We start from the raw sequence: 19,736 nt of genomic DNA on the forward strand, positions 1-19,736 counted from the left end.
ACCTCAAGAAGATTGAAGGATTCAAAGGAAGCTTCAAGAAGATGAAAAATGAGTAGCTCTTGCAGAAATTCGCCGAAGAAAATTTAACTTGCCTTGCAATAGAGATGAACAACGATTTGATTAACAGAGAGATAGGGTAGAGACAGTAAAAAAAATTAAAAGTACATCTTTGAGGGTTATAAAGGCAAAGTGGGCCCGAGGACCGAGACGTCGGGAAAACGAGAAGATTTCGAATTTCAAGGCATTGGTTCCAGATCCAACCATTCGTTTTTCCATGAGATCTCCTTGAGCCGTCAAATTATGATTAGCAGTCATCGATAATTACTCCCAAATTTATTAGGGAGTAATTATGGGGGCAATTGAGGATACCAAAGGAGACATGGGCCGGATATGATCCGGATATGACCCGCGAAAGGAGCATCGGATCAATCAATTGGTTTCAGCCCACATAGAGGCACTGCAGAATGGGCCAAACCTCTGAGATCTACCCAACAAAGTCAGGCCCATTAGGAAGGAAGCCCGAAGCTGGGAGCCCAGCATAAGAAATCAGTTATGACATCCCAATAATGCTTATAATTGCCTATAAATAGACAAGAGTGGTAAAAAAAAAAAGGAATAATGGTTAAAATGTAATGAAACTCTAAAGAAATTTAGAGATATATTTTCTTGCATTTACACACACAGAGAGCCTTGGAAGGATCAGAGGATGGCCAAAAAAATAGTGGGCTAAAGCTAATTACGATCGCTCGTCAACCCCTAACAAGCGATCGTCGGACATTGCCCGCGCGCACCTGCTCGCGCTGTGGCACCTCAGCATGCCGGATGAGCGCTCATCCTGCTTAGGCAGGCAATCGTCCCAGCGCAGAAAATGGGCCTTTTTGCCCCCGGAACTTGTTTTGACGCCTCCTTTAGGTCGATTTGACCTACAGTAACATGTCCCAACTCATGACAATCAAAATATACATCTCATAATCCTAATCACCAATAAAAATCATTCAAAATAGGCCATTTCCATCTCATTCATCCAAAGATAACAACATAGTTCATTATACGTTTAATGGCCACTACAAAGACTTGAGATTACATCAAAATGCTATACAAGGAACATGGTTAGGATTACAAGGCCACAAGTTACAAGCCTATACATGTCGTGCTAAGGCTTTACAAAGATAGGGTTTTAATTATAAAAGATATCAAAAAGAATCCCCAAGTCCCATCCAAGCTTATGGGGCTGACGTCATCCGTCACTTTTTTCCCGTGACCTGAAAATAGTAATGAAGGGGTGAGCATAACAACTTAGCAGGAAGTGCCTAAAACACACCTTTTAATGACCCCATGAATCCAAACAAAGCATAGAAAATGGAAAGCAGGATCATACACATTTAAGGGGGAATAATCCAACATTTAAGTCAATTAATCCATTCTATATAATGCAATGCAAATGGGATGCCAATGCGATGCTAATGTCGCTCCCTATTTCCAAAATCTTTTTCCTTTCATCATTTTTAAACCGTTAATACAACCCGACCCTTGACAACTCCATAAAGAGTACGTACTACCGAGTTTACTTAAAAAAATTAAAAGAAATATTTAACACAACTTAGTCACAAAAATTAAAATTCAACTTCATATCAAAGTAAATGTGATCGTCTTGCATTTTGAGCTGCAAAATTATCAATTAAAGTGCTCCAATCAAGTTTCTCCAACATATATTTTTCAATAGATATCATGGTCAATCTATTCAATATTTTTTACAACATAGTCGACCATAGGTAATTAAGATCTGATCAACTTCAATTTTGAAAAAAATTTCTCAACAAATACAACTGCAGTTGGGATAGTCAATAATACGCTATATGCAATCTAAGCATTTGAAAAATAATACTCTGTAACTTAAATTTCTCTTAACATTTGTAATTCTGAAAATAATTTTGTCACATCAATAATTTTTGAGTAATGATACTTGCACCGATTTGTTGCAGTGAATTACCTAACGGAATGTTACTGATTGGTTATTTATGCACAATACATGCAAGTGTAGGTCCCACTTCTTTATTTATGCATAAATGGATCAATTAAAAGAAATAAGTTTGCCAATTCACTACAACAAATCGCATAAATAAAGAAGTGGGACTCTCCACTTACATGTATTGTGCATAAATAATTAATAAAAAACATTCGGTTAGGTAATTCAATGCAACAAATCGGTGTAAGTATCTTTACTCATAATTTTTTACTATTCCCTCCTTTCAAAAGAAAATATATATATATTATATTTAAACTCAAAAACTGGTTTATTTTATTATTATATTATTTTTAGGCTCATGCGATAAGTTCCGTTAAGCCAAGTCCAAATAATCAAAATTTTAACTCATGGATGCAGTCAATTGTCACATTTTTCAAAATAATCTTGTAAGATCTATTAAAATATGACATGGTTTCTGATATTGATGTGACAAAATTATTTTCAGAACTACAAGTGTTAAAAGAAACTTAAGTTACGGAGTATTATTTTTCAAATGCTTAGATTGCATATAGAGTATTATTGATTATCCCAACTACAGTTGTATCTGTCGAGAGAAATTTTTTAAAGTTGAAGTTGATCAGATTTTAATTACCTACGATCGACTATGTCATAAAAGAGATTGAATGGATTGACTATGACATCTATTAAAAAATATATGTTGGAGAAACTTGATTGAAGCACTTTAATTGATTTCCCTCTTTGCTTATTGTCAAAATCTCACTAAAAATTAGGGATGGCAATGGGGCGGGGATCTCATTCCCCATCCTCATTCCCTATCAAATTTTTTACCCCCATCCCCATCCCCATTTAAATTTCAACCCCCTTTCTCGTCCCCGCCCCGCCCCACCACATTAGCCCCCGTCCCCGCCCTGTCCCACCCAGCATAAATTTTTTAAAATTCCAATTCACCTTCAACAAAATCAACACAACTATAATACTTTTCAACCTAATAATTTAATAAAGCTTCAGCACAATTATAACAATTTAAAACATATCATTTCAACCTGATTAAACTTATAGCAAAACCACATATAACATTTTTTGGAATAGTCTGGAAATTTTCAACACGATCAATCAAAACAAATAACATTCTTCCAACAACGACTATGTTGCAAGAGAATAGATTTAGGGTTTCAGAAGTGAATATATTATATATATTGTTATGTAATTTAGTAATATTTTATAACATGTAAGGGCAGTTTTGTAAAAATGCACTATAAACGGGACGGGGTTATCCTCCCTCGGCCCTGCCCTGTCCCCCACTGGGGTTTCAAATACAATTCCCATCCCCTCCCCATTTACATAAATGATCCCCAAACTCGCCATAACAGGGGCGGGGACCTGCTGGGTATGGGGATTTTGCCATCCCTACTAAAAATGACTTAAAAGTGAGCTTCAAGGATGTAACAATGGTGAAATGAAAAAGGAATTAGAAGAAAGAGAGAGTGGGCCGAATGGTGAAAGAGAGAATCTCCATAATTTTGTGGCCTTTATCCCCCAAGTCCACACCACATAGGTGGTCGAAGTGGTGTTCCACTTATGACCCCAAAGTGTTCCATTTGCCTCTCACATGCCATATATATATACACTTATGGCCCAAATACATATTTAAACCTATATATACATATATAAGCACCAAATGATAGTTATGAAATGCAAGTGGGACTCAAAAAGATTACCCGATTATAAAAATTTCGGTTGCGGGATCCATACGGGCCCTTTTGGTCTAAAAATTCAAAAAATATTGAAATGTTTCAAAATACATTTATAAGAGTTCTAAACTCAAAAAAATGTCCTAAATGACTCTAGGAACCTTCATGGAATTGTAAAAAGATGCAAAAAAATAAAATAATTATGAAAAATAAAAAATACTGAAAATTACTAGTCATAGCAAAAGTTGATGTTTTTTTTTTTTTTTTTTTTTTTTTTTTTTTTTTTTAACCCTGGCAAGAAATAAGCCATACGCCATACGGCATCTACAACAAGAACATCAGTCAGAGACATATGATTAAAAACACAGTAAACACCATGCATAAAACCATCCCAAAACTAGCTAACACCTCTTATAGTCAAGATCAACAGTCTTGACAATCCAAAGAAAAGGTGCCAACTATAGAAGGAAAACCACCACGACAAAATAAAAAAAACATTGTTAGATAAAGACCCCATGACGTCAGTGGTGAACCCACTGAAAAAACCACTGGATTACCACTGGAGAGAGGACCAAACACGGCAGACCTCGGCAAAGGACGCAGATGCATCAAATCCACTCTCAGTGCAAAACTCTAAAAAGCTCCAGAAAGGAGCAGACAAACAAACCCAACTCCGGCGACCCAGCAATCATCTACCCCCAAAAAACGGCGCAGATCAAGAGATCGGGAACACAAACTCACGATGAAACGTGAGAGACGTTGCTCACAGCGAAACCTCGACGACAGCGAGAAGAAACAACAAAAAAAACGGTGTGAATCTATCCACCAAGCATACTATGTACAGCACGCCGAGATTATTAATTAGTGGGTGACAGGGATCGGCACCTCCCCACTCCCATGAAAGGGAGTGGGGAGTAAGTAGAGGGAGGAAGGTGAGGAGCGAAGGCTAGGGTAGAGAGTGGCGAGAAAAGGTGGGTAGAAAGAGAATGGAAAATTAGAGTTAAATTAGAGTTATCTAGAAAATGATGGGGTTTTCCTTGCAATTCACCCTGATAAAAAGAAAAGCACAAGTTAAATTTATTTTCAGTGTATTTTCGAGCAATGTCTTTTGAAAATATTTTGGAGGTCCAATTGGAATTTCTAATAATTTTTTAGGCCACAAATTAAATTTATCTACAAAATAATTATTTAAGAAAGTTGAGCTATGAATCTCTATGATCATTCCTCACTAATCGAGTATTCATAACCAGTGAGTCAGTGAGTCTCTGCTGCAACCATAAAACCCTAACTCGTACACTCAGACTCAGCTTCAACAACTCACCACAATGCTCTTCTCTGCAAAACTCGAAATCCTCCGAAGAACTTCAACCACCATCCCCAATCTCAGATTCCTCAAAACCCTAACAAGTGCAACGGAAAATGGACCCAAATTTACCGCCACCGCCGGCGGCGGCGGAAGAGGCATGTCGAACGACGACTACTTCGCGGCGGTGCACCACATTTCCAACATCGTCCGCCGCGACATCTTCATGGAACGCACCCTCAACAAGATGCGCCTCTCCAACATCGTCAACTCCGAACTCGTCTACCGCGTCCTCCGCAGCTGCTGCCACTCCGGTGTCGAGTCCTTCCGATTCTTAAATTGGGTTCGAACCCAATACCCAACCTACGAACCCACCACCGTCGAATTCGAGGAGCTTCTCAAAACCCTAGCTCGAACCCGCCACTGGGAAACCATGTGGAAGGTCGCTGAGCAGATGAAGAAGCAGAGCCTCCCAATCTCACCGTCAATCGTATCCTTTATCATCGAACACTATGGCAAGAACGGCCTCATAGACCAAGCTGTGGAGCTCTTCAACAAGATGAAGCATTTCAATTGCCCACAAACGACAGGTATCTATAATTCCTTGCTATTTGCTTTATGTGAAGTGAAGAATTTTCATGGTGCTTATGCGTTGATTCGGAGGATGGTGCGCAAAGGGGTTGTGCCAGATAAGAGGACCTACTCTGTTCTTGTCAATGGGTGGTGCTCGGCGGGGAAGATGAGAGAGGCACAAGAGTTCTTGGAGGAGATGAGTCGAAAGGGGTTTAATCCGCCGGTTCGAGGCCGAGACCTGTTGATTGATGGGTTGTTGAATGCGGGTTACCTTGAATCAGCGAAGGTATTGGTGAGGAAAATGACCAAGGAGGGATTTGTGCCGGATGTAGAAACCTTCAATTCTTTGGCTGAAGCTATTTGTAAATCAGGGGAGGCTGATTTTTGTATTGATCTTTACCGTGATGTATGTAAATTGGGTTTTTGTCCCAATTTGGAGACTTATAAGGTTATGATTAATGTGTCTTCGAAAGTGGGTAGGATTGATGATGCTTTTGGGATGCTTCATAGATCAATGGAAGATGGGCACAAGCCATTTCCGAGTTTGTATGCTCCGATTCTGAAGGCGCTTTGTAGGAGAGGACAGTTTGATGATGCATTTAGCTTTTTCAGTGATATGAAGGTGAAGGGACATCCACCAAACCGGCCAGTTTATACCATGCTGATGAAGATGTGTGCACGTGGAGGTAAATTTGTCGAGGCAGCGAATTATTTGGTGGAGATGACTGAATTGAATTTGCCCCCAATATCGAGAAACTTTGATATGGTTACAGATGGATTGAAGAATTGTGGGAAGCATGATCTGGCTAAGAGGATGGAGCAGTTGGAGATATCTCTCCGGGGTGCTTGATTTGGTTAAGTGTCTTCTGTAATTTATATCAGAGAGATTCAGGCAATGTGCTCCTTCAGAACAGAAAGGTGCATAATGCTGGAAAGGTAGATTCTTTTCAACTGCATTATAATTTGGAATATTAAAAATTCAACATATAATTTACATAATTATTCAAACATTTTGGTCTCGATTTGCACTCTAACTGGAGCTGCACATTGCCCTTTTCTTTATGATATCAGTTCCTTTTCCGCTCTGCCTTTATTTAAAATTGTTTTATCATTCTTATCCAATTTTCTTCATCCACAATGGAAGTACACCTGATCATTTGCATGTGAATTGGCAGGTGCTTTGAGAAAGAAACTTGGGCCAATGAAAGAGTGCCAATGAAGGGGTAAATTCAAATATAGGCTGTTTGCAAGAGTGCAATCGATGAGATGCTTCGTCTCATTTACTTGTTTAAGAAGTAATTATAAAGATGAGAATTCACATGTGGAACAGCCAAACAGGTAATGTCTGTGATTCTTCATCGTGTTATACCTTGTTATTTTGAAGCTGATCATGTAAATAATAATCATTCAAAATTTAAAATTTATTAAAACTGTTGAGGGTTAGGTTAGATACTTATCAAGTTTTTCATTTTCCATTTAATTGCGTTGGCTTATCCTCCTTCCTCTCATTTTTGCCTTTCCTCTCGAGATGTGAGAGTCTGCTTGATGTTCCTTGCGGTGTGAAGGGTTCCTTTGTGGGTATTTTGGGTCTAATTGTATTTGTATGTCAGCTCTTTTTGGTGAATAAAACCTTATTTTTGTAGACCATCAATGCATATTTATCCACTTCATATCTGTTCTGGTTAAATCTACTTCTCTTTGGCTTTTCCAAACTTCTTCAAGACCATTAATATTTTGAATTTTTTACTTGTTGGATGAAGTTGGTGATTGACCTTTTTTTTTCTCCCGGTAAGTAAGTTGGTGATTGAACTTGTTGGAGCTAGTATTATAGATTCCTTGTATGTTTGTTTATTAATGTCATTCCAACTCTTTTGCACATGCATCTCTTTTGCCAGCTTGAGCTCATCCAAGTTAACGATCTTGTAGGTCCAGTAGGTGCTTGAGCTTATCTTATGGGTCCCTTCTTTATTTTTTTAAGTGGTCATTTATATTCTTTTTGCGCATCTATGATCCATCTCTTTTGCTACCTTGAGCCTGTCAAGTTAATTATCCAAAGCGCTAATTTTCCTAGGGACTAATGGAACCCAAGTCTTTCGATCATGTAAGATTTCTGCATGAATTGCAGTTGGAGGCGTCTAATTTCCTGTAACTTGCACTGACCTTGAGATGTTGAGGTAATTATGTCCGGTGACATATATGTGATAGCTGTTAAATATTCTGTTTGCAGCATATGTATAAGAAGCAAAAGAGACTGCTAGGGGTTAGACGTTACTCATGCAAAAGGGGTGAACTTACTCATATAAATTCTAGGCCTCCTTATATACAACTGTCACTGCTTTCCTCCCAGCTTTCACTGTTGCTGCCAGTAGATGTTTCATTGGAATCTTCTTTTGAAGGGGAAAGGGCTTTGCAGTGAAGTAAGAAATGTTACCATATGTGCATGTCTGTATGTTCAAATTGTGATGGAGGAGGAGGATATTACTCCTTGGTTGCATTAATCAGGATCTGCTTGTGAAATAATTATGGGAAAAAATATTTGTCGAGCTTGACAGGTTGGGGAAATTGTTGGGACTTGAGCAGCTGTGTTAAGTTTAAGAGATGTAGGTTGGACACAGGTCTAACTATACCCCGTTCATCCTGAATCTTTTGGTTCTGGTCAATGGGTTTTGATGAACATTTAATACACAAGTTAATTTAAGGAAGCTTTAGGTAGTATGTGTCTCAGTGATAGGCTGCCTAGTTTGGTGGGACAGCTCTTGGTGTTCTTGGATTGTATTCTTATTTTGTTGAATTGGTTAGCTATGAAGTGTAAATAAAATGAAAGAAACAGAATCGTGGGTTGTGCTTAAAGTAGTAAAGAGCAAAGCTGTCGGTTATCTATTGACCTGTTTTTCAAGCAGTTATTGTTACCACCAGAGGCTGTTATTGACACCGTGGGTGAATGGACCTCATTTTTAATTGTTCATTCACCTTTGGTTGGGGTAGGCATGATCCATCAGAGTGGATCACCCTCTCCTAGAAACTGAAATCCTAATGTGCCAACAATGAGGTTGAATATGAAGTTTTGATTCTTGGCGTGTTTGGAACTCTCGTAATGGATGTCATTTGTCGTTGCTTACAAAAGACTAGCATCTAGGTTTACCTCAAGAATTAATGCACACAGGAAATATGTTTTTGGATCTTATGGCACTATCGTGTAGATATGCTGGCACCAAAACTTGGCAGCCACATCAGCAATGACGTGGACGAATCATGGAGCGACAAATATTCTTAACATGGCACCATAAGGATTGGCCATGTGAGAACGATAAGAACAAATAAAAGGGTGACACGTGGGATCGCTATAATATCGGAATATGGCTGCCAAGTTTATAAAGGAGTTACTAAGAATTAGCAATTCAGAGTTGACAAATTCAAAGAGTGTCTGCAAAGGAAATATAGTGGGCCAGAGATATTATATTAGATTAACTACTAAAGGACTAAGAAAAGGGAAATCAAGGATGAGGAATAATATGTGTCAAACAAGAAGCCCATTCTGCTTCAAACTGTTGACTCAATTCAAATTCAGAAGGAAAGAAATCAATGGAAAAGAGATTCTTTGGCAAGAAATTAGGACCAGAGAGTTGAAGAAGTATTCTGTAAAGAGGGAGAGTCTATAATATTTCCAAACTGTCCAGCACCATATCAACAACATGTCTTTCAATTATCAACTTATTTTCAATTAACAATTTCCTTTTTAGCCAATTACCTTCGCTCAAAAATTGGTGCACATGGTCGATGGATATTGCGGGTGTGCCAGAGTATATATTATTCTCAAGTGATTGAAAATCAACTATCCCTTTTGATGGTTGATTTAGGCGACTGTGTAGAAGAGGGAATATGAAGAACTTCTAACAGGTTTCTTACTGCCTTGATGCAAGGACTTCTAAAAATCAAAAGAAATTGCAATGGAAATAAAGGAATTTAAAGGACTTGAAATAAAAGAAACTGGTTGAAGGGAAGTTGCATGAAATAAAAAATTGCAACAGAATTGAAATTGTTGGAAATTAAATGAGGCAGAAAGAAAATTGCTTGTAATTTTAAAAGGCTGGAAAAGTAATCTGGAAAGGAAAAAGGCATTACTGGAATTTAAATGAACAAAAATTGACATTGGAATGGAAAGTGCAGAAAAAGAAAGTTACTGGAACTTAAATGACTTGAATGAAATTGCCATTGAAATGAAAAGACTGGAAGATGACTTTACATGATAAAAGGAAATTGATAAGATGAATTTAATCGGAAGGCATGTTATTGTTGTGGTGCTGGACAGTTTGAAAAGATTACAGGCTCTCCCTTTTTTATAGAATTCTTCTTCAACTACCTGGTCATAATTTCTTGTCAAAGAATGTCTTTTCCCTTGATTTCTTTCCTTTTGAATCTGAATTGAGTCAATAGTCTGTAGCAGAATGGGCTCCTTGCGTGACACATATTATTCCTTATCCTTGATTTCCCCTTTCTTATGCCTTTAGTTGTTAATCTAATATAATTATTCTGGCCCGTCATATTTCCTTTGCTAATAACACATCACTTCTTCTTTGAATTGGTTAACTCTCAATTGTTAATTCTTAGCAACTCCTTTATAAACTTGGCAACCATATTCCAATATTATAGGATCCCACTTGTCGCCCTTTTATTTGTTCTTATTGTTCGCACATGGTCAATCCTTATGGTGCCATGTTAAGAATTTTGATATCTGGGAAAGTTGCATCAGTTTGAATCTCGGCCGATGTAGTATCTTCACTAGATGTTGGCTGATATGATTTTGCTTCAAAGACTAATGGTCATGTTATAATTTACTTCTTCAGGAAAAGTTTCAAAGTGTATTCTCTATTCGGCGAAATGCTTTGGGTCTTGATCTGGCTAATCGTCTTTCTCTTCATGAGAAGAGCCTTCATTACCAATTGACATGCAAATAACCATGTCCTCAACTTTTTCACCATCAACACTCTCGGCCAATTTTTGTTTCTTTTCTTCCAAGTTCTGCCTTCCTCCTTTGCATTCTCCTTTTCTAAGTTCGTGTAGGAGGCTTTTTAGTGAACTTTGGATGACTGACTCCTGTCCATCTGCTGTGATTGACCAGAGGAGGTTTGACCATCCTCAATCGATGAGACTCTGTGCCTTTTTTTATCCAGACTTCTGACTGTACTAAAGGCTTTCTTTTGAAGTTTAGATGTGCACGTTGTTCTGGTAGAATTCTATAAGCCACAAATATTTCTGATCGAATGATTCTTGCTGCTCTCAGCCCATTTTCAGTGAATACTGGCCGATTTGCTCTTGCTGATGTCTGGTCATGTTGGAAGTTTAGCCGTTCATGAGCACTGCATCTTCTGGAAGACCGATGATGGCTTCTCCCATGATCGTTTTGACTTCTTCCAGAACTACAGCTTTTGGAATTTGGACAACAATCATGACTGATGAGGGCTATCTGGGCCTGCCTTAGTTGTTTTTCCAGCTCCTGTACCTTCTTATCATCTGAAACGGCTGATGAGGAACTTTTAGCAGCTTTAGGTTACCTCTTTTCATCACTATTGTCCTCTTTTTGAGGAACAAGGCTGATTACATTGCTTCTCACAATAGTAGGAAATGAATCACTATCGATCGCCATGACTTTCGGCTTCTTTTCTAGGAATTTCAAAGTGTCATCATCAATAGATTTCTGCAAAACATTTCGGAATACAAAACAATTATTAGTCGAATGATTTCATGAGTAATGATATTTGCATAATTCTTTTCCTTTCATATCACTGGCTGATGGGATATTATGCCCTTTAGGCAAAGTAATTTGCTCATCGGCAAGAAGATGGTCCAAGATCTGCTCTGTTTTGGACAGATCAAATGAATAAACTTCTCCAGTATCGGCCGTGCCTTTCTTGGCCAATACGGTTGATGGCTGAGTGCGACCTTTGGTCGATTTTGGTTTGGCCAGAGCCTCACATGCATAAGGCTTTTTAATGGAAATTTCAGCAATATTTGCCTCAAGATCCTCATAATAGTGCATAGAGTGGATTTGAAGCTCTCCACCTAACCTGATTGCCCCCCGAGTTGAAGGGTTCCCTAGGAGGTTCTGAGGAACTATCTGTGGCCGCTGTGGCTGATTTTGGTTCATCATTGCTAGCTGATGGTACACAGGTGGTTGCTGAAAAGTTGAAACAATTGGTTGCGGCTGATTCTCTACCCAAACTGGTAGCAAACTTATTGGGAGACTTGCTAACATGTTTGGTTGAAGTAGAACTACCGGCGGCCATGGCTGGGACTGCTGAGCAGTCACTATCGGCTGAACAACTTGTGATGAAATTGGCTAAGAAACCGATTCCTGATTGTTGGAACTCCCAGCTTGACTCGGCATGTTCAGAATAGCGGTTGATTGCTGAGAAATAGTTTCGTGCAAGTCATTATGACGAGCACTCATTCTACCCTTTGCTTCTACCAGTTAGGACACCTGTGCTTGAACAATTGATACCTCGGAATGCACAGCTAGTTCATCAGTAGGGCCAAGACGTTCTTCTTCTGGTTCGTCATCAGTGGCGATAGCCTTGGAATTCTTCTCTCTTGGCGGCATTGCAAATTCTTTTGACACTGGGTGGGAGTCCCACCGGGCGTGCCAAAATATGATCGCTCAAAAATTGACGCACACGGTTGATGGAATTATGCGGGTGTGCTAGAGTTTATATTAAACTCAAGTGGTTCAACATCAGCTATCCCTTTTGATGGTTGCTTCAGGTGACTGTGTAGATGAGGGAATATGAAGAACTTCTAACAGGGTTGAGGGAATAGGAAGAACTTCTAGCAGGGTTCTTACTGCCTTGATGCAAGGACTTTAAAATTCGGAATAAAGAAAACATTGCTGAAATTTAAATGATCAAAATGGAAATTGCCATTGGAATGGAAAAGTGCAGAAAAGGAGATTACTAAAATTTAAATGACTTAAAAAGGATTTGACATTGAAACTCTGGAAAGTTAATTGAAATAGTAAAAGGAAATTGACTTGAAAGAAAATTGGCTAAAAAGGAAATTGATAATTGAAAGACATGTTGTTGTTAATTGACATGGTAAAAGGAAATTGACAAGAAAGGAAATTGGCTAAAAAGGAAATTGATAATTGAAAGACACGTTGATGTGGTGCTGGACAGTTTAGAAAGATTACACTCTCCCTATTTATAGAATTCTTCTTCAACTCCCTGGTTCTAATTTCTTGCCAAAAAATCTCTTTTCCCTTGATTTCTTTCCTTTTGAATTTGAATTGAGTCAACAGTTTGTAGCAAATTAGGCTCCTTGTGTGACATATTATTCCTCATCCTTGATTCCCCTTTTCTTAGGCCTTTAGTTGTTAAAATGATATAATATCTCTGGCCCACTATACTTTGTTTGCTTACAGATTACTTCTTCTTTGAATTAGTCAACTCTCAATTGCTAATTCTTAGCAACTCCTTTATAAACTTGGCGACCATATTCCAATATTATAGTGATCCATGTGTCACCCTTTTATTTGTTCTTATCGTTCCACATGGCCAATCCTTATGGTGCCATGTTAAGAATATTTGTTGCTCCATGATTCATCTACGTCATTGCTGATGTGGCTGCTAAGTTTTGGTGCCAACAAGATTGAAGTTTGAGGTTGGTGGTGTTTAACACACTCCGTCTTCCACAAATCTCTGCTAGACTCCCTCGCCACCCTCGTCTTGGAGATTGATATACTTAAGAGATTTGCACAAGCTGAGATTTTAAAAATGATTTCTTCCTTACAATATCATTATTCTTCTTTCACCAGAAGACTATGGATTGGTAAAATCTCATTATTGACCAACTTCAGAGCACGATGTATCTTTGCCTACTGCAGAACTTAGTAGATTATTGATGTATTATGGTGTCATTTACTATTGTACCGTTCACAGCCCTATGGGGCTGATTAATGTGTATATATTCCAAAACAAGGCAATAATTCCGAAAGTGTAAGGACGCAGCCGTGCTTCAACAAAAGCTTCTCCGAATGCCAATAATTCCAAAATAAGGTTGGTAACTTTGTACACACTCTTTTTGATGCCACTATCATTAATAAGCAAGCTCCTAGTTTCTCTTCCACTAGGATTAACTGTTTTGTCGAGGTTTTATTAGTCAACCTCATTGTTGTTCACGCACAAAATGATAAAAATTCTTTAGTAAGCCCACAAGCTTGAACATCAAAGCAGCTTTATGTTATACAATCGGAAGCACATACATGTCTAAAAGGTTGTCATAGTAGTGTGTGACATGCTTCAGATGCGGACATCGGAAGCACACACATGTCTAAAGGGTTGTCATAGTAGTGTGTGACACGTGTAGTTGCTTCTTGTTGCCATCTTCAGGTTGATTCTTCCAAGCCATGACCTTTGATAGTGAGTCCTAAGGTAATCAGACCATCTAAAATAAGCCTCAATGCATAACAATCTTCTTTATTTTTCCATTTTTCCCTCCTTCAAGTCCTTTTCATTTTCCTTGCAATTCGTTGGGGAATAATTAGTGACAAACGGTCTTGTCACAGGAGGGATTATGCTTAAAAGTGAGGTTTGTGAAGGAAAAGGCATCACATTATATTTTAGTATTTTATAATGGTGTGGTTTGCTTGAGAATGAATAGACCACAACCAAGAATTTATCAATGCAATGATATACGTACCTTGCAACAAGTTTTGTCGACTTAGGGTCTAACATTGTATTCTTCTGAAAATATTTTATTTAAAGGGCCTATTAGTTTATGGAAAACATATTTAATATCTGAAATTTGTTGTTGATGGTGCATAATACATTCATTTGGGTATTGCTTGCAATTGTCATGTTGTGGATTGCTAACTTTACATAAATGATTTTGTTTAAGTCTTCAGCCATGCTAGTTAAATCAGTTCCTTAAATTCGAACGAAACTGTCTTGTCAATGAGTTGCCAAATTCAATTACTAGTTCTTCCCTAAGTGAAGTTTGTTGAGTTCTACAATTGATCATTTTTGTCATATTGTTTTATCTCATAAGATGCTTGTTTTAGCGAAGTTGATTCTTCTGCTTCAATGATTAAGCACTCACAGGGAGTGTTCTTTTCCATGAAGGCCATGATTCAAGATTAGGACCTAGAGTTTCCTTGTTAATTCAGGAAATGCCTTCCTAATGTACACTATATTTTTCAGTGAATTCAATATTGTATTGCCTTGAGATCTTGTTTTGGTAAAATTACTTCTTTTAGCAGCAGTGAATCCTCTCGTTCTTTAATATCCTCGCAAAGATTTGTATACTAAATCCTAGAATCCAAGGTGATTAAACAATGTTGATTATGTAATCTTAATAGATAATGCTTAAAGAGTATTAGTTCCATATGAAAAAGTTCCTATTATCAACGAAAAAAGAAAGTAGCTGCAGCTTTAGAAGCACTTATACACTTTGTCATCTATAATTTATTGAAAAGACTTTTACCCAATACATGCTAGATAATTGAAAACGTCTCACTTTTTGAACACTAATTTTCCCAAGAAAAGAAAAGGAAAGAGAGAGAAATAGAGGGAGAGCCAAGGAATGGCCTTCATACACTCGTTTAGGTATTAGAAACTTCTTTGACTTCTATGCCCTGTCATTTACCTCATCAAATAGCCACTAGTATTTATTACTAAATTGATTAACTCATACTTCTTAAATTCTTATACATATATATATGTATATATATATATCACACCATTGAATCCAAAGCCAAAATGGTGCTGAGATTCATGGGATTCATGTACTCGCTGGAGCCGGTCATGATCATTTCCACAATCAGTCTGTTTGCCTTTTCAGATGGATGGAATGGATCCCAAAATGCATACAAGTCTCTGTTAGGGCACAAGTTGGACATTGGAGTACAAAGTCCTAGCCCATTGTATGGTCCTTGTCCACAACATGCTATCTTTGATGTCACAAATCCTGTACAACAAATTATATCAGGTCAGCACATCTTGGTTATCAATGAATTGTAATCCTCTCGAGATAGCTAGTGCTTCGGATGATAGAAATTGTATTCTGTATGCTCTACTTACAATTTCAGGTGCTATTGGAACTCGTCATCCCCTTATTTTCCAAGTAAAGCCACGGCTGTCTAGAGCACTTTATTTAAATTATATACTGAACTAAACAATTCCATCCTCTTGTTATATTGAATAATTTGCTGTTTATGTGTACATTTAGGTAATATTTATTAAAGAAAAAACTAGTAGGCTTTAAGGGACAAAATATTGGACGTCTAAGAAAAAATACATTCACAGTGAGTGTGACCGACTGAAGTCCAACTACAGAGAAGGATGTGATTAAGACAAGAAAGTTGAATTGAATACATTTGAGAGAGGCAAAGTAATTAAAATCGAAGATAAAATGAGAGGAAAGATTAAGATGACTTGATCATGTGAAACAAAAACTAATAACTCCACCTATTAGAAGTATTTGTGGTGCGGTAAAAAGATCAAAAGTAACTAACATGAGTTGAAAACTTGAGATAGTTAAGATGGATATGATAGTATATGGTATAACTGTGTTGTGACTTTAGATTGGAATGAGAAAACAAGATTCACATAATTGACCTCAAATAGTTTCAAAAAGGCAATTAGAAGACTAATTCATACCATATGCTTGGGGATCATTGATGAAATTCGTATGCATCTGTCTTGTATTTGCAGCAACAAAGACGTCGCTGCCTACTTCAGTATTGAGTTCCATTATCATCTGTTCAAGTTGTGGGTTGAAGAGGATCGAAGCTTCTTGCAGTTCTGCTGCACATTCGCCAGCTCTGCTGCGTGTCGCTAATTCTGCTGGTACGCAACCCAGTGGTCCTGTTCCTGTCACCAGAACTCTACGAGCTCCCATTTCATACAGCGTCTGCAAGTGATGATATTTAAGGCACTTGAAGATGAGGGAAGGTGAGTTTATTATATATGTATATATGTTTCTTTGCCTGTGGAGTTGTGAGTGTGTGTGTGAGAGAGCATTTTTCTATTAGACATGCAAGGTAACCAAGAGTTTATTAAAGTGAAGAAGCAAAGTGCCTCAGCAACATGTCTTTTGTTTCATATCACTCAATGCTTTCTTCAATATTGACATGCGCAATGTGTTTTTGTCTTAAATTTGGGGAATATAATTTATTACAGAAAATAACTGATACAACCAGAATCAGAAGACAATTAAAACTTTCAACAAGAACAGTAAATAGTTAATAAGATAATCAACAAACTCTCATAACTTCAGAGGAAATGCAATCTCTTGATCAGTACCTAACAATTCAGAGGATAGGCAATAATAATAATAATAAAGTACTGTTTGAGCAAAATGGCCAAAAAAGTGAAATAAGAAAACTTTTGGATAATTACCGATAAAATTTTCCGGTACTCGGAGATTAGAAAGGGGACGTATTCGGGGAGAGGATATTGTCTAGACCTTGCAGAGAAGGGCACCAAATAGTAGTTGTTGACGAAGTCATTGCCACCGAGAGTAATGAGTACCAGAGCCTGGTTTACAAGGTTTTGAGTCTCCACTGGTCCTATCATAGCACTCACTCTTTGTTGGTATTGTTGGAAATACTCCAATTGTCTGGAGATCCGAATTATGTTCACCTGAAAATGTAGCATTTGGGAGTTAATTTTGTAAGTTATAAAGTTGCCCCTCTTAAGTTTGAGAGGTTCGTTGCGCTTGAGAGTTCCTTTTTGTTGCCGTATTTGAATAAATTTCTTCAGATTCTAATTTTAAGACGTCAATTTGGTACTCCCAAACATAGCTTTAACGGTTTAGTTTTGTAAATCTTTTGTATTTCTTATTTTTGGTTAATAAAACTATAATTTCCTCTCGAAAAGATATAATTGTTTGATCAATTTATGAGCATGAAAGAAACACTAATCAATGGCGGATTTGACAAAATAACGAGTACAACAAAAAACATTTTAAATCTAGTACTGGAAAACTTATTAATGTTGCATGGAAATTGTTGTATATTTGAAGTTATCACATAATAGAAGAAAAAAAATGAAAGAAAGAAAGAAGATTCGCATGAACCTTCTCATATGGCTCACTTTTTTCTTTTTCTTTTCTTATATATATATATATATATATTTATATATATATATTTATATATCTGTCGTGATCAGTTTTATATGGCCAGGTTTGTTGATCTGTGTGATAGGAGGTATTAATTTCTCAAGTTGTACAGTGGACTTACAAACTGTATTCCAGTGTCATTAAGGATTCCAACCCCTGCAGAAGCAAAATTGGCGCCAACTAGTAGTTTTTCTCCACGGAGCTCTGGACTCATGTAGGGCAATGTAGGCTCTGAACCAAGAGATTCACCTGATAATATCAACATTGATCAGTCATACAAATCCATACATACACTATTCAGCGTATGCGTATGTCGGATCTCTGAAATCTAAATGGGCCACGTAAGATTCGACAATTAGTTCTACATCACTCTCTCATACAAATGACACTAATCTTACAATGTAGTGTCATTTTGGATAAGATTCAAGAAAGAAAATTGATTCCCCATTATTATGCAAATCTGGGATTTAAACCAAAAAAAAAAAAAAATGTCTATTCCTTGAACATACTCGTCCGTGTATATATATATATATATATTGTTTTGGTAATGAAAAACTCTTTCAACTTGGTAATCTCCGTGTAAGAGGGTGCAAGGTAAATCTCCGATAAGCAAGATAGTAGAGAAAAGTAAATTATTGATAAATAAAAGAGACTAGGACTTCGAAACTCAACTGATAAGGTCAGGGATGTTGAGACCATTAGAGAAGCGTCCGGTCGGCCGGTGGGTCGGATAATCGATTCCGTAAGGCGGGGAGTCGGCACGGGCAGTGGTGGCCAGGTAGTTGTTGTTGCCGTTATCGACTAGTGAGTCTCCGAACACGAAGAATGCACGAGCCTCAGCCTGAGGAGCAACACTTGCAAGGGCCAAGATGAGCCCCAAAATCATCCCAAGACAAGGAAATGATGGGATAGCCATGACCAATATGATTGTTGCTTCTTGCTATAGATAGAGAAGCTCGTGTTCTTTCGGAAGCAAGAGATGGTGGCTTTATATATCTGTATGTGTGTTGTTTGTTGTGTTTAATTGTGTGTGAATGGTGTGCTTTTAAGTAAATCAAAACCTCCAAAAACTGCAGCTTGCTTTTCAGAGGTAGTTCCATTGTATTCAATTGGACAGTTGTTATCCAACCTAGATACAAAAGGATGCAAAAAAATATATATTGCATTGCATGTGATTCAACACGCAAAGGCATTATTGCTACTTCTTTGATCATTAAGTTACAGGCGGGGTTAAATTACTACTTTTTCAGTTTGACTTTCCACTTCCATAAAGTGAAAACAAGAGTGAATTCGAGAGCTACAATTACAAATAGTGAAAATAAGAGCGAGAATGTGAGAGCAGGGGTGCTCGGAGTGTAAGAGTGCCATCTGTTGAAAATAATTATGTGACTTAATGTGAAACCCTCTAGGCTTTATTGATCAACTAAATTGTATGTAATGTGTGTGTGAGAGCGCGATTAATTAAGGTGTTAAATTTTTTTGACTTATATATCTAATTTACCCTTCTCATTAACTTGTCTATATGTTGTACTCTTAATACATTAAAAAAAAAAATACCCTTTAAAAAAATAATAATAATAAACAAACCTAAATCTTTTGTATTTTTGTGTAAAGTGGCCATTGAGCCCTCTTTCTCATTCTTTTCACACCTAGCATCTGTTGAGAAGGATTGTGTAACTTAAAGTGGAACCCTCTAGGCTTTATTGATCAACTAAATTGTATGTAGTGTGTGTGAGAGAGCGCGATTAATTAAGGGGTTAATTTTTTTTTGACTTATATATCTAATTTACCCTTCTCATTAACTTGTCTATATGTTGTACTCTTAATACATAAAAAATACCCTTTTAAAAAAATAATAATAATAAACAAACCTAAATCTTTTGTATTTTTGCGTAAAGTGGCCATTGAGCCCTCTTTCTCATTCTTGACACACCTACCATTAAAAAGGAGAAAAATCAAGAATAATACTATCAAGAGATGACTCTCGTGACAAGAGTGATGAACTTTTCATATTTTATTATTGAATTAAAATTTATATTAAATAGTTTATTTGACATTTCAAAAATTTTAA

The 19,736-nt window shown here is 37.3% G+C and overlaps 2 protein-coding genes across 4 annotated transcripts; one reads left to right on the top strand and one right to left on the bottom strand.

The window, feature by feature from the left end:
* Window positions 1-4,885: 4,885 nt before the first annotated feature.
* LOC132311671 (pentatricopeptide repeat-containing protein At5g18390, mitochondrial) lies at window positions 4,886-16,669 on the top strand. Of its 3 annotated transcripts, none has more exons than XM_059809700.1 (3): window positions 4,886-6,490; window positions 6,730-6,892; window positions 16,258-16,669. In XM_059809700.1, exon 1 carries the CDS (start codon window positions 5,004-5,006, stop codon window positions 6,402-6,404), a length of 1,401 nt encoding a protein of 466 aa, XP_059665683.1. In that variant the 5' UTR covers window positions 4,886-5,003; the 3' UTR covers window positions 6,405-6,490; window positions 6,730-6,892; window positions 16,258-16,669. The 3 variants fall into 3 exon arrangements, with proteins under 3 accessions (XP_059665683.1, XP_059665684.1, XP_059665685.1); XM_059809701.1 differs by lacking the exon at window positions 16,258-16,669 and adding an exon at window positions 15,369-15,468; XM_059809702.1 differs by lacking the exon at window positions 16,258-16,669 and adding an exon at window positions 15,386-15,448.
* On the bottom strand, window positions 14,938-18,738 carry LOC132311672 (GDSL esterase/lipase At5g33370-like). Its single transcript, XM_059809704.1, has 5 exons — window positions 18,338-18,738; window positions 17,787-17,914; window positions 16,945-17,187; window positions 16,204-16,456; window positions 14,938-15,511 (listed from the first exon to the last, which is right to left on the bottom strand). The coding sequence occupies exons 1-5, from the start codon at window positions 18,579-18,581 to the stop codon at window positions 15,279-15,281; spliced, it is 1,101 nt and encodes a 366-aa protein (XP_059665687.1). The 5' UTR covers window positions 18,582-18,738; the 3' UTR covers window positions 14,938-15,278.
* Between the last annotated feature and the right edge of the window lie 998 nt (window positions 18,739-19,736).

The sequence above is a fragment of the Cornus florida genome, unplaced genomic scaffold (genome assembly GCF_030987335.1).
Source record: "Cornus florida cultivar Cherokee Brave unplaced genomic scaffold, ASM3098733v1 CherokeeBrave_3.0.0_Hap2_Chr06, whole genome shotgun sequence".
Classification (NCBI taxonomy): Eukaryota; Viridiplantae; Streptophyta; class Magnoliopsida; order Cornales; family Cornaceae; genus Cornus; species Cornus florida.

Excerpts from the sequence above, each read along its gene's own strand:
- LOC132311671 (XM_059809700.1), top strand. The coding sequence starts at position 5,004 with ATGCTCTTCTCTGCAAAACTCGAAATCCTCCGAAGAACTTCAACCACC.
- LOC132311672 (XM_059809704.1), bottom strand. The coding sequence starts at position 18,581 with ATGGCTATCCCATCATTTCCTTGTCTTGGGATGATTTTGGGGCTCATC. Across the intron at positions 17,915-18,337 it reads CAACATCCCTGACCTTATCA|GTGAATCTCTTGGTTCAGAG; the intron begins GTTGAGTTTCGA and ends TGATATTATCAG. Across the intron at positions 16,457-16,944 it reads AGTACCGGAAAATTTTATCG|ACGCTGTATGAAATGGGAGC; the intron begins GTAATTATCCAA and ends CATCACTTGCAG.